Source organism: Kogia breviceps, chromosome 12, assembly GCF_026419965.1.
Source record: "Kogia breviceps isolate mKogBre1 chromosome 12, mKogBre1 haplotype 1, whole genome shotgun sequence".
NCBI lineage: Eukaryota > Metazoa > Chordata > Mammalia > Artiodactyla > Physeteridae > Kogia > Kogia breviceps.
The window spans coordinates 87,767,038-87,781,975 of record NC_081321.1 but is presented as its reverse complement, the minus strand read 5'-3'; the positions used below and the strand labels follow the sequence as shown (position 1 = coordinate 87,781,975).

General features: G+C 38.4%; 1 protein-coding gene across 3 annotated transcripts in view; it reads right to left on the bottom strand.

Annotated features, from left to right (window-relative positions):
• POLR3B (RNA polymerase III subunit B) overlaps window positions 1-14,938 on the bottom strand; it is a 115,571-nt gene that overhangs the window by 85,624 nt on the left and 15,009 nt on the right. For all 3 annotated transcript variants that reach the window (XM_067010026.1, XM_059080728.2, XM_067010027.1), the window contains exons 7-10: window positions 14,212-14,303; window positions 12,677-12,794; window positions 10,923-11,031; window positions 2,762-2,884 (exon numbers count right to left, since the gene is read on the bottom strand). In XM_067010026.1, the coding sequence (XP_066866127.1) occupies window positions 2,762-2,884; window positions 10,923-11,031; window positions 12,677-12,794; window positions 14,212-14,303 (442 nt within the window). The remainder of the gene's footprint in view (window positions 1-2,761; window positions 2,885-10,922; window positions 11,032-12,676; window positions 12,795-14,211; window positions 14,304-14,938) is intronic.

The window sequence follows — 14,938 nt, the reverse complement described above, 5'->3', positions numbered from 1 at the left end:
ATCGGCAGGCGGATTCTCAACCACTGCGCCACCAGGGAAGCCCTGAAGGCATTTTTTTTTAAAACTGGTTTTCAGTTAGAAGAAACGGCTGATTCTTTATCCTGGAATTCCTGTCCCCAGTTACCTGCCTGAGAAATTTCTTCTCCATGCTGCAAAACCTAGATCAGGTATCACTTCCTCTTTGAAGCCTTTCCTAACCACACTCCTTTCTCTGTGCTATTTTAATTCCTTATGTATAAAGAATTGAGTACTTCCATTCATGTTCAGATCACACTATATTTTAATTGTCTATTTACCTGTATGGCTCTCTTACTAGATGACATGTCGTCTTTTCCCTCAATTCCTAATGACTAAAATAGTGCCTAGAACTAAATGAAACTCCTCTGTTAAGACTGGACATCAAATCTAGGGATCTTCCCTGGTTAAAAAAAAAAAGGTCATTTAGAGTGTAAAATAAACTAAGACCTTTAAAACACAAGCTACATAACCTGGCAGTAAGTAGTAACTAAGTAACCGACTGAGGCAAGTCAGCAGTTGGTGGGAACCACGAAGATAGGCACTTCAGTTTTCCCTAAACTGAGCTGTCTTCATTAAATTTTGGTCTTCTAGTTCCCTTGGGAAAGAGGCTAAAGATTCTTCACTTCTTTGAGGAAGAAACAGAGGAACACAGGGGAGCCTGGTATTCTTTCTGATGTAGCAGAAAGTCACCTTTTCCCTAGAATACCTAATAAAGTTGCCAGGGGTTCACAGTGTGAGGGTTAGGGTAAGAGCCCAATCTGTTCATAAACAGGCCAAGATGACACCCCTAGTGCATCCTATCCTCCCAAAAAGGTAATAACGAATTTCTTCTCTATTTATCAGAGCCCCTGGCAATGAAAATGTAAAACATCCGTGACCAATATAACAGCAAAAAGGCTTTGTGAGCAGAAGTGGAGGAATCACTGAAAAGGGAAGCATTAAAGACAAAACAAAACACAGATTTTAAGCAATCCACTAAAGTGCCATGTCGTCAGAAGTTCTATTACGTAAGGTAAAGCGTACTTGCTACATGTTCGATTAGAATAACGTAAAATATTCATGTTACCCTAATTCATATGTTCAATTTATCCACCATTTTGGATTACCTGTGCCTCTGTAACCTTTCATCAGTTGCAAATAATTAATCTTTGCTTTAATCCAGCATACAGAGAACAAGCCATCTCAAACTTCTACTTCCTGTTTGTCTTTCTCACGTTAGGAACATTTGTCTTTCTTAAGTTAAATAAGTGCACATTCTCCTCATCTTTTAACTGAACTTTTCTAGTTCCGCTAGCTAAAATTTTCTGTCAGTACCTATTTAAGAGAAATCAATGAATGATTTTCCAACCCACTGTTTAGCCCCTGCTCAAATAGCTTTACAGTGAAAAGGTTCTCTGACCGACAATGATGATGTTTGTAATAAATGAATACTGGATCTCACTGAACCCACAGGGGTAGCATTAAGGTAAACCGTTCTTCCAAGGCATTATACAGCTTTAAAGCATAGAGTGCGTCTTCCAAAATTGAGCCAATTCCTCCGTGTTTCTTAACGCTTTCGCTTCACGTTCTTGGAGCACCTGGACAATGTAATTTCAGTTTATAACAAAAATGCATATTCACTAAATATTTCACTTTCAATGAAGGGCAAAAGTAGAATCTCCTAAATCCACACAACTTCTCCTGATGCTGCCTGCCTGATAACTGGAGTTGACTGTTAATTAACTACAGAAAAAGAAGGCAGTGATAAGAATAAACCCTACTGATTTGTGCTTTTGAATTATATGTACTTACATACGACAATCAACCTTCCTAAATGTTTGGCTCAGTCTATGAAAATATCAAGAGTGGTTTGACTTTTCAGAACACACACTAACAGATATAAGATGCTATCTCTAATAACATCCTGGGTGACAAGAAAAAAGCAGCATGGAATTTATACCTTGTAAACAACCCACAGAACAGACAATATATGTACGGATATATAAGAATTGTCCACTGTGCTTCTACAGTAAGGAATTCCTACCTCCCAGGATGACTATGAGGAATGTCACTATTGATTTACACTTAGGACAGCACTTTACAAATGTATAACTAAACATCCTAAGTATGGCAATTAGGGCTCCCTGTCACATAGGAAGGGAAGTACAATGGTTCGGATTACGTTTAGCATATATACAGTTCCCTAACTTCATCTTTGAGTCTTGTCCTACAATCCACAGGTTCCAACTGGTAGTGCCCAAGGCAGGTCAACGAAGGCTCTGTAGTGGTAAAGGGGTTCTAAACCTGGGTGTTTCTTGCTGGACACACTGCGAATTCAGGAAAAGGGATACAGACCACATACAACTGGATGCTGAAAGCAACTGGAAGTAGGGAATAAAAAGGAATACTAAAGAGAAACACATGAAAAAAAAATCCTTCTACACTAGGGTTGCTGTCGTTTAAAAACTTGTATCACTCAGGCAAATAAGGAAAAGAAGAGTACTTGCTATTCTATCAGAACAAAAGCCTCTTGGTCCCCCCGCTTCTAAGTTACACACCAAAGGCTGATAATTTGTCTAGGCAAACTGCTTCCTCCAATCCCTCAAATAATGAGTCAAAGAAGCTTCTCTACCACTCCCCCCATCTCCCCAACATCCTCCCCAAACCTATACCCTTAGAAGTCACTGCATCTGATGCTTTATCAATGAGCAGCATTAAATCTCCAATGCCCTTTCATAGCAAAGGACAACATGAAAAGACACACCTGCATCTGTGTGAAAATCTGAGCTTTCTGGCACTCTTCCAAACTGGGCCCAAATGCAGCCATCACGTGCTCCTCTGTTCCAATCATCTGCACAATTTCCTGGTCACTCTCAACACCCATGGCCTAGGAAGGAAAGAAAAGATAGAATGAGTGTTGGCTTTGTGTTAACTCACTGACATTTGCTTATGCTAATTTGGCATTGTTTGTGGGTATTACTTCTAAGCAAAAGCTAGCTCTTTTCTCAGAAACGGTGCCATCTGGCATTGGCAGCCATAGCCCAAGCTGCAGAAGAACCTGAAACAGAAATTTTGATTAGGAAGAGGAAAACAAACATTCTCAAGCACTTTTTGTACGTGTACTGTCTTCTCTAATTTAAAGTATCCTATGATTTTCATCATGAGAAAGGAAGTAGGGAGGTATAGTGGAGACACTGGTCACCGTTACAAAGGCAAACTGAAAAAAACAAAACAAGACAAAACAGGCAAAGAGCAGTAAATCAGAAAATATGCATGGCTGAAAATAAACAGAACCCCAGTTAGTTTTGCCACAAGATTAATTTCTCTGAGAATTGTCAAATCATGCACCTTCAGGCTAAAATAATTTTTCTTAATGGATGTTTTACTTCACTATTCTAGAGATATCAAGCTCTACTTTATGCAGGTTTTTAAAGAGATTTTTATAAAACCAAGAACACACTTAGGTTTAAGAAACCCACTTATCTTTAAGTGTTTCAAGGTGGCAGCCGGCAACGCAGGTCTTTGTAGATTCCATATGGTACTAAGGCTTACTCCTTCACACATTTGCCTGGCATTCTGCCGTATCAAGAAATACAGGATAATCTCACTAAACCTCCCTTGGCAGAGGAGTGAAGGGGAAAGTTGTGTTTGTATTAAAACTCTTCCTTTAGCTACATAGAGAAAAGAGAACCAGGGGTACTTGTCTAGTTAAACTTTAATGATCTAGTTCTCAGTTCTCCACACACAAGAGAGAGAGAGGAAAAAGGAATTTTGAGTCCGAGGCAGAACATGGAGAACATGAACCTGAGTACAACGGAAAGGGAACCTCTCCAAAGCCAAGAGAGAATGTCAACAACAGGCCTGACAACCACTATTACACGTCACCTCCTCCACCCCAGTTTCTTCATTTGTCACGACAGGGCACAACCAGGCCCCTTCCAGCTCAACATCCTACAACTCAACATTTGAATTTTAGTAGTCTGTATCTTAAAATTCGATTTGGATACCTTAGGATCAGATGCAAGCTTATTGAAAGTTTTGAAGCTTTCGGGGGCAGTTAAATAGATGCTATGTCCCTTTCAGGCCAACTGTGATGGTTTTGAAAACATTCATGAATTCTCTGACACTCTCTTCAAAAGGTAAAGACTAATTCTCCTCCCCTTGAGTGTGGGCTAAACTTAATGACTCATTTATACAGAAAAGGTGGAAACGGCTGCATGACTCTGGAGCCTTGGTCACGGAAGGCACTGCCGCTTCCTGCTGGCTCCCTTGTGGCAGCCAGCGGCCATGTCATGGAGACACTCAAGCATCCATGGAAGGTCCTGAGGTGAGGAGCAAAGGCTCTCACCCTGAGGGTGAGCCACCCTCCACCTCCACTCCGGCCTTCAGACCACTGTAGCCCTGGCTGACACCTCGACTCATGAAAGACCCTGAGCCAGAAGCACTCAGCCAAGCAATGCCCTAACCCCTCACCAACAGAGACGCTGATGTAGTTTGTTATTCAGCACAGGTAACTAATAGACCAACTTTGGGAATTAAATCTACTAAACTTAAAAAAATATATTTTAAGTGTATAACTTGTTTTGTTCAAAAAAAGTTTTGTTTAGTGAACAAATAAAGAAGTTCTAAGGATACAGATCTCTTTTTTATACGTTAATCTTCGTGTTTTTTTACTCTCTGATATGAAGCACTTATTCAAATGGACACTAGACACTGACTCCAAAAATTACACAACTTCATTAAGGCATTTAGTCTTTCATGGATTAAAGAAGAAAGCAATCCTAAAAAATTATCAGTTCTAATTTGTAAACAAATGAAAACAAAAAACAGAAAACTGGATTATCCTTTGATCAAACACACTGAGTTGCATCTACTCCAATGGGGAGGGCGTATATGTAGAACCACCTGCACTTCCTCCTTGGTCTGCCAAGTAGCCACTCAGAAACATCAGATGAGAATATTTCTCTGTGAAAAGCTAAATAGAATATAGGTTAATTTTTACTTGTCAATCTCTCAAAATAATGTTATATGGGTTTCAATGGAACCAAAGCATTTTTTTAAAAAAACAATACTAAGGCAATAGCTTGCAGTCACCTTCTCTAAAACCTTTGATGTGAAACTTTGTTACGAATGCACCTCCCTTCTCAGAGGAAAGCCTAAACACTAAAAAGAGACCTATACAGCAGGGGTCCCCGACTCCTGGGCTGTGGACCCGCACCGGTCTTGGCCTGTTAGGAACCGAGCCGCACAGCATCGCTCCCCACCGCTCCCCATCGCTGGCATTACCGCCTGGACCATCCCCCCTGCTGCCCCATCCATGGAAAAACTGTCTTCCACGAAACTGGTCCCTGGTGCCAAAAAGGTTGGGGAGCGCTGCTGTACAGGACAGATGGCAAACCAAGCAGCAGGAAGAAGTCTCACTAAAACATAAATAGAATCCTAGAGTTGAAATGGCAGTGGCTTTCTGGTTGAGCCCCCTTTCTTTAGGCAAGTTAACATCTAAATCATCTGAATGCCACCTATATTACCTTAATGCTGTTTAGTTCAGTAATCTCCAAGTAAAAAAGACTATATACTTGATTGCCTCTTTTGGAGTTTAATAATGAAAAAGTCCTTCCTTATTTGACATATGGATTGCCACTTCAAGCTGTCCTGATGCTTGCTGATCTAGGCAGTAATTTTATAATTGCACAAAACTCTCGAGTGGCCTAACGTGAATCTCAACAGACTACTTAGGCCTACCAAATATTTCTAAGCTTTGAAGCAAAGATATGCCAAGCACACGGTAAATGACACCATATGTGCAGAAAGTATGATCAGTGGCAAAGCTTTGCTCTAAAAGGCCTAAACTCTTCCTATAACAGATCACTGAAACACAGGGTGATAACTCAGCCAGGTTATCATCAACTGTGCTCCAGCTCCAAAGATGGAGCTGACTTTAGGACTATTTAGCCTTTGGAAGTCACAGCTACAAATAAATGACATACTGCTATGGAAATGACAGCAAAACGCCCAACCATTTTGCTTTACAGACATAATTCAGACATCTGAAAACTAGCTTTATATGGAACTCTTTGTACTCCAGATATCTGAAATCATTTCACCTAACTAATAAGTCAAAAGTGAATGCTATTCAATAACCTTATGAAAAAACAGCAGAGAGAATACGTTTCAGCAGAAGGTCACCCAGTCTGGCGATCAGCAATAAGAACAAAAATAAGGGGAGGTGCTCTTTAAAAAGTGGCAGGAAGTCTTCTCCTTGGATATCCACTAAGTGTGACTAAAAGTGTGATTTTTAGAGACAGAAAGAAGAATACTAATGAGCAGAAGAGAATGACATGTAAGCTAACGGTGACATGTTGAAATATATCACGTGAAGAAGGGAAATGGGTAAGTTGTTAAAATATCTAACATTCAGAAATCACTAATTTTTCTTTAAAGTAGACAGAAGTCAACCTATCATTACCAAAAGCAGTCCTAGCAGATAATAAAAGAACTGTGATGGCCCACTTTAACTTTGTAATTTTTTTCTCTTTAAAGATCAAAAATTTCAATATAACACAATGCCCAACACCCTTGATATTTGTCCTCTCTTCCATAAAAATTTTCAGACTACAGATGCCATCATAGTGCAACTGTTGAATACTGAGGGATACAAATGTAAAGTAGGGAAGATTCCTGGGCAGGAGAACGTCTGTAGTGATTCAAGTCCATTAATAAGGCTGATCTAGGCCTTAAAAGCTTTATCCGTCATATTCAGACTCAGCATGGAGTCTGGAAACCCTGCTGCTTCTGTCACTTTTAGCCAATTGTTGGCTACAATCAACAACCATCAAGTCCTCATGACTGTCAAGGTCTGTGTTAGGGCCACACAACACAAAAAGAGAAATGATGTGACTTTTCTCGTATCCTACTTTATTTTCCGGGGCTTCTGACGTTAAATGTGTAAGAACTCAGTAAAAAGAAATAGCATTGTCTTTCTATGCAGTCTACTGTTCAAAATATGTATTATATCATTTGCTCTTCAAACAAACCCCTTAGGTGAAATGCTCACTTGGATAAATAACTAGATATAGTTATCCAAGACTCAGGAAGATTGGGAAATCTGCCCAAGGACACATAGCTAATAAGTGGAGAGGCTGGAAATCAACCTAGATCAGTCTGATTCTAAGATACCAATATTCTGTGCTCCCTCCCAGATGGGAAAGTCTCAATAGCGGTTATCAAACAAGTTTATTAAAACGTCCCTATTGTGGGAGACCAAAAAAAGTGACTGTGTGACCAATGAATTTAATTAATTTATTTGAACTGAAAATTTATAAATATTTATTTTAATTCATATATACTGATTAAGATGTAATGAATATGTTTCGGGAGAAAAATAATGACATGCACCAAGTTTCTAAAAATATATATAATCCCACGTCCAGGAATTAAGTCTCACAAAATAATCAGTAACATGCACAAATATGTATGCACAAGGACCCCCAGAGTTGTGTATAAGAGTGAAAACTTAGGGGAAAAAAAACGACACGTAAACGTCACACTACAGGAATTTGCTTAATAGATTATACCACATACACACATTCTATACAATACCTACTAAAAATAATGATGTGGATTTTATTAATAGATGAGGAAAGCTAGTCACAATTCATTGTTAAATGAAAAAAAATAAAATAAAATCAATGTGTGTATCACAAAAGCAAAGGAAAAAAGGTCTTGAAAAAAATATATCCAAAAAAGTACTTATACATTTTAGTGGCTTTCTGAATTTTTACAATGCAAGGACTATTTTATAGTCAGAAAGGGAGAAGTTTGAAATCTCAACTACTGGCTACATAAAAATGCACACTGTTAATTTATAGCCCCATTCTAAAAAGGATTTAATAAGTCAGCTATAAATATATGTATACATTTACAACATAATATTAAACAAATTTGACAGAAGAAACTGTCTTATCAAACTTTTGTCAACTAGTCAAAAAAAGTATTTAATAAAGATTTTCTGGTTTGAAGGCATGCATGTGTCTAGTGATCCATTTTCCACATGAGTGATATAAGATTATCTGCATTATAATTAATTTATAATTTCTGGTCTAAGGAAAGCAGTCCTATGCACCTTCAAGCATTGAAACCATCCATAAAAGTCCTTCTGATGCATGGTACCATACTGCCCTCTGCTGGAGATGTAATTTTACACAGATAAAATTTTCTTTATCCACTAAACCCCACTATGTACACAAGATACTGAGCTGAGCACTGTGGGATCCCTATAAAAAAAAGACAAAATTACTTTGCCTTTTACAAAAATTATAACTACAAAAAATATAAACTTTGAAGAAAGGTAATAAAAAAGTAAATTTAAGAATTCTCTCTGGCCCCCTGATATAATGGTACTGCTATTATGATCATCATCATCATCCTAAAAGGAAAATAAATGGCATCATCTCACTTAGAGAAATCAAAAGCACATTAAGCTATACTAAGCATTAAAAAAACTTCCTACAACCTCCTTCTTGTAATTGCTTTTAGAATATGGATATGTCCTGAGTTAATGAACCTGACTTGCCAATATCCATTCAATACCTATGAACAAGTGGTGGCTTATCAACCTCTAAAATTATCTGAATTACCCAGTATCTTTCAGTAATTCCTCAAATAACCTGAGCTCTTTATTTCAATTAACCTAGTTGTCAAGATTCATTTTATACCCATATACCTCATGTTCTACAAAGTTGCTGCAAACACTGAATTAGTGAACAGTGAAACATTGTTCCCAGGAGAAATGCAGAGTTAGGTTCTTGTGAGCCTCTGGTTACATTTTCTTCAACTGATCAATACAGAACCTTGTTTTAGGTGTGTTCTGTTTAAAGACACCTTATTTAACATACATCATCTTCGACTCATTAACACTGCGATTGTGTTCAGCAGCACTGTAACTCATTCCTGAATGAAGCTTATCTAACACACACATTTTCCCCCGTAAGGCACACTGAAGGCTTCTTGTGATTAGAAACACTACACAGCACGTCAGCACCATGCCTGGGCCCACTTTAAACAACAAGATCGCTTACAAAAAGCACAAAAATTTGAAAAACATGGCACTAAATAGACTGCAAAAAGGGCATTGTCTGTAGTACGAGAGCTGAAATGAGAAGGTAGGGTATCCCCATGTTTGATCTCAGCTGGGAATGTACGAGTTTGGTGACTCGAATTTTTCGCTGCTCTGTGCCTGCACGTGTCTGTGAATAACAGTAAAATCACCATACATGATGATTTGGGGGTTACAAATAAATTTTAGCAAGTGGGAGAATTGCCAAATATAGAATCTGCAATTACTGAGCATCAACTGTATCACATAATGCTGACTATTTTTCTGTTTGATTAATGACTAATACTACAAATAACCATTCATCGAATATGTATAATATTTAAGTTGCAGAGCAGGCTAAATGGACCATTATTATCTGAGAATAATCTGAGAAGACTTTACCATTTAAACATTATTTCTATGGGAAAATGTCTTTTGGGTTCTAAGTCAACAATTCACAAACAAGATAAATCAGCTTTAAAGATTCGTGTTTATGAAGAAATTCACCAGAATCCTGAAGTCCATAAAAAAGAACAAAAAACTTGGTCCATACTCTCTGACCTAGAAAATTCCACTGCTAGGAACTTAGCCTACAGATATCCTTGCCCTGTATAAAATATTACAGCAGCTCTGTAATAGCAAAAGCTGTATATGTCCACTGATAAGAGAATGGTTAAATAAATTATGGTACACCCATAAATGGAACCCTTTGTTAAAAAGAACATGGTAGGGCTTCCCTGGTGGCGCAGTGGTTAAGAATCCTCCTGCCAATGCAGGGGACATGGGTTTGAGCCCTGGTCCGGGAAGATCCCACATGCCATGGAGCAACTAAGCCCGTGCGCCACAACTACTGAGCCTGTGCTATAGAGCCCACGAGCCACAACTACTGAGCCCACGTGCCTAGAGCCCGTGCTCTGCAACAAATAGTTGTGGCACTACTGAAGCCCGCATGCCTAGAGCCCGTGCTCTGCAACAAGAGAAGCCACCACAATGAGAAGCCTGTGCATGGCAATGAAGAGTGACCCCGCTCGCCACAACTAGAGAAAGCCCGTGCACAGCAACAAAGACCCAACACAGCCATACATACATGCATGAATTTATTTATTTATTTTAAAAAAAAAGAATATGGTAGCTCTGTATGAACTAATATAACACTATCTTCAAGATGTAAGTTACAAAAAAGAAAACAAGTGCAAAACAGTGTGCAATGTATGTAAGTAAAAAACAACAGAAAAGAAACCTACTACATACTCATGTGCTGTATATGCACAGACTATCTCTAGAGACGTGCACAAGTAACCAGCAGCAGTGGTATCCTTTGGTAGGATAACTGCGGTTAGGTACAGGTGGGTGGGAGGCTTACTAATCACTATATACCCTTTTGTACTTCTGGAATTCTTTATCATGTATCTATTAAAAAAACAAAATAGATCACTACTTTTTTTTTTTTTTTTTTTTGCGGTACGCGGGCCCCTCACTCTGCTCTCCCACTGCGGAGCACAGGCTGCGGACGCGCAGGCTCAGCGGCCATGGCTCACGGGTCCAGCCACTCCGCGGCATATGGGATCCTCCCGGACCGGGGCACGAACCCACGTCCCTTGCACCGGCAGGCGGGCTCCCAACCAATGCACCACCAGGGAAGCCCAATCACTACTCTTAAAAGTACCTGAACCCCAATCTTATTAGCTTTTAATTTTAAATCCTGACAGCTTCTCTATGCCACAAATCTTTTTATTCCTAGAACTCCTTATGCTCCAAATTTCTAATTACATATGAAAATAAACCATAAAAAGAATTCTTTATAATTTTCAGTAGATACCTGCAGCCTCACCTTAAATATGATGACAATGGGTATATCTTCTGACAAAGTATTATGCCTCAAATAAAATCGTCCTTGTTTCACAGCCATATTGGTTCTGCTTTTTTTCTCATGGGTAGAGCTGTAAGGAAACACAAGTTGGTTAAACTACATCCCCACTTAGTTCCAAGCTAGTTAACAGGTAGTAGCAAATGACCACCCATCAATAAGATTCAATTGATCAACAACGATCAATGAGGTCCTTCCAAATAGGTGTCTTTTTACACAACTCCTCTCCTGCCTCCACCGCCAATTCCATCAACATTTTAAAACACTAGAATTGTTTCTTTAGCTTTGAGATTACGGTGGAAGTTTTGTGCGTGAATGAGTGACAATCACCAATTCATTTTGACCTACTTTACTTTGATTCCACCTGAATTGCTTTGATCTAGTGTGGGATATATTTCTGATCAATTTTATACATTTGAAATGAAAAACTTCAAAATGAGCCTAGACTATAATGGGAAAACTACACGGAAATGAATAAATACTGAGTTTTTAAACTAATAATCCAATAAAATATACCTACAATCTTGGTATACAGTGAAGCCAAAAGAAACTAAGGAATCTCCTTCTATTGATCTCTGTTAGCTGTAATTTTCCTAGTGGATTTTAAAACATTTCCAAGCTTTAATCAACCACAATAATAACACATACTGATCACCCACTACATGCTGTGTGCACTGTTACTCACTCTACTTACACTAGCTCTAATCTCCTACATACTAACACTAATTTCGAAGTGTTGCCCCTAAATCACGTACGAGGAAACCAAGGCTTAGAGAAGCTAAGTAACTATTCCCCCCAACTAGCTCATAGCTAGTGAACAACTGTGGGATTCAAATCCTGATTGCCCTGGCTTCAAAAGCTGCGTACAACAGGAAGATGTGGGTTGCAGAATTATTAGATCTGGATTCAAATGCTGGCTGGCTTCCTCATGATCGATGTCACCCTGTGCTCAAGGCCTGTTACTCAGATGGAAATAAGAGCACTTATCTTGGAGGGCTGAGGTGACAATTAAATATATATAAAGCACCTAGTACACTGCCTGGCTCCTAGTAACTGCTCAATAAATGGGCACTATTGTTAGCTGCCTCTCCACCAGAAAGAAAAATGCAGAAACTCTAAGCCAAGCAGTTCACTGTAGGTTGTCAGAAGAGAAACTCTATTGCATACTGACATTTTAACTATGCCACATTTTTTTATTCCCAGAACTCATTAACATCCAAATTTCAAATTACATAATAATAAGTCAGAGAAAAGAAGTTACAGGGGTGATATACGGGATACTCTTGTAGAAAAATGAGTACACTCTGAAGGAGGTTGGTCTAGAAAACTAACAATGTTAAGTACATGATATACAATTCATTAAGTATAAAAGTCTCTGATTATATCAGAGTAGGAATACATTTGTAAAATGGTGAAAGACTGAAAAGTCACATGAAAAACTAAAGCGTGGTTTTTTAAATTTCTTTTTTAAAAGTTCCTTTAATGCTATAGATTAACATAAAGTTCAACTTGAATAAAATAACTAATGGCCTTTTGAGCAATGTCTCACACTTTCATCACTGGAAATTTTAAATCAATACTCTATGCTTACAGACTTACACAATTAATTGAATGCAGATTGGAGAGAAATAACTGGCTACCTCCGTATTGAACGATAATCATCTGACACTAATGGAATGATCAATATTTCTTAAGAACACCATCCCTGCTATCCATACCTGGTAACTGAAGCACCCACGGCTCCTTTTCTGTCAGCCTCCACGATGATCCTGTTCTTAGACAGCTGCTCTTGAATAAGAATAACTTTTTCTACTCCTTTAACAATGAAGTAGCCCCCTGCCCAAGGGAAACAAGAAAGGTGTCACCAGCTATTCTCCCAACAGCGTGATTTAGTAATGGCGGTGATCTCCTGATCACTCTTCCATCACCTCACGGTGCTGGCCATCACTCAGCTCGAAGGGGTTTGTCAATATTGTTTTACGAATCGGTAATAGTCTCAGCACGTAATTTTATACAGATGAACCACAAGATGATAAACTCTTGAAGACAAGGTCTATGGATCACCAGTAGCTGACATATATGAGAGGTGAATGAAAAAAATGTTAAATAAATTAGCCTTCAGATTTTTTTTTTTCTTTTTTTTTTTTGCAGTACGTGGGCCTCTCACTGTTGTGGCCTCTCCCGTTGTGGAGCACAGGCTCCAGATGCGCAGGCTCAGCAGCCATGACTCACAGGCCTAGCCGCTCCGCGGCACGTGGGATCTTCCCGGACCGGGGCACGAGCCCGTGTCCCCTGCATTAGCAGGCGGACTCTCAACCACTGCGCCACCAGGGAAGCCCTAGTCTTCAGATTTTATAAGCACAGAATTAACTGACAATCTTCAATATAATCTAAAATTTGCTCTTAGTTTTCTAACAAATCATTGACAACGGCAGATTAAGATTAGGTTTCCAAAATAATATTCAAAATTCAATAAAACTCGTAAAACATTATGACATACTTTTGCACACAATTCAGAACAGGATAAAGTGAGACTTCATTTTACCTTCAGGATATAAGCAAAAACAAGGCAATATATTTGACTTATGCAAAATTCTGTTTCTAATAAAGTCATGTTCTTTGTTAACCTCTTTCCAAAACCCTCTGGGATTCTATATCAACGCAAATTTAAAGGAATTAGATTAGAGCAACTATAAACTAAATCAATGTGAAACATGAATTAAAGAATTAAAAGAACTTTCTGTTAAGTGCTAATATTGAAACTTAAAAAAAATACTGCCTAGAAATAAGTACAAAAACATAACTTAAAAAAATTTAAACAGAAGACCTTCATTTCTTGTCCCTATACGGCATTTAAAACAGCCTGAAGTGAGCTACTTGTGACTTTTCAGATGAGGTAGACAAGGAACTTTGTGAGATTACTCTTGAATTTTTAAGCATACCAAAAGAAACCACGGAGCAAAGAGACAAAGGAAAGCCTGATAAGCCACAGCAATAAATCAGAACTTGGGGTATTAAAGTTTTAAACTTGAAATAAAAGAGGAAACGGTATATCTTTTAAAAATACAGACTAATAGAATAAAGTTGGAACCAAATTTCTCAATGTTTTGCAAAGTTTTACCCAAGTTGACTATAAAGCAGAAAGGCTGGTATTGTTTCTAAGGAAAAGTGGTAAAACAACAGCAAGAGCAAAACAAAAGCAAAAGAAAAAAAAGAAAAAGGAAGGGGACACAAATCAAGAAATCACACATACCTGGATCTAAAGGACATTCATTCAGTTTGGCAAATTCTGCTGGTGTTTTTCCTGTAAGAACACAGTTTGAACTACGTAGCATTATGGGCATTCTGTTTAAAATAAAACAAAAGAAAATGTCACATACAGGTTGTCACTGGTAAAAAAAAGCTGAAAATAATACATACTGGGCACTGCACACATCACCAAGGGGTCTGCATTCCTGTTTGACATGCTAGGAAAGGTGGAGAGATGGTATTGCATGAAAGAGCCAAGTGAAATGAAGTATTTCCTCAGGCACACTGCTCTTCTGGTACAGATAACAAAAACTCAAATGCGTGGTTTCCTTAAACTTTGCAGACAAGCCTGAGCAAAAGTCACAAATGGCAACACTTCATTTGTGGTAAACAAAGTGACTCCCCTTAGGCAGAAACAGCACAATGAATCAAAGTGTAAGGAACAAGAGACTATCAAAACTAACCAGGCAATTTTGAAAAAGAACTAAGCAAAACTTCTAGAAATGAGAAATGTAAGCATTAACTTAAAAATCTAGGAGTAGGCTGAATAGTAGATTTGATGCTGCTGAAGGCAGAATTACTGAACTGAAAAAGAGATCTGAAGAAATTATTAAGAATGTATTTTAGAGACAAAGATATGAGGGTTTCAGAGTACTGGAAGGAAAGAGTGAGAAGGCCTCATGTATGTCTAATCAGATTTCTACACAGTGAGAATACACAGAATATGTGAG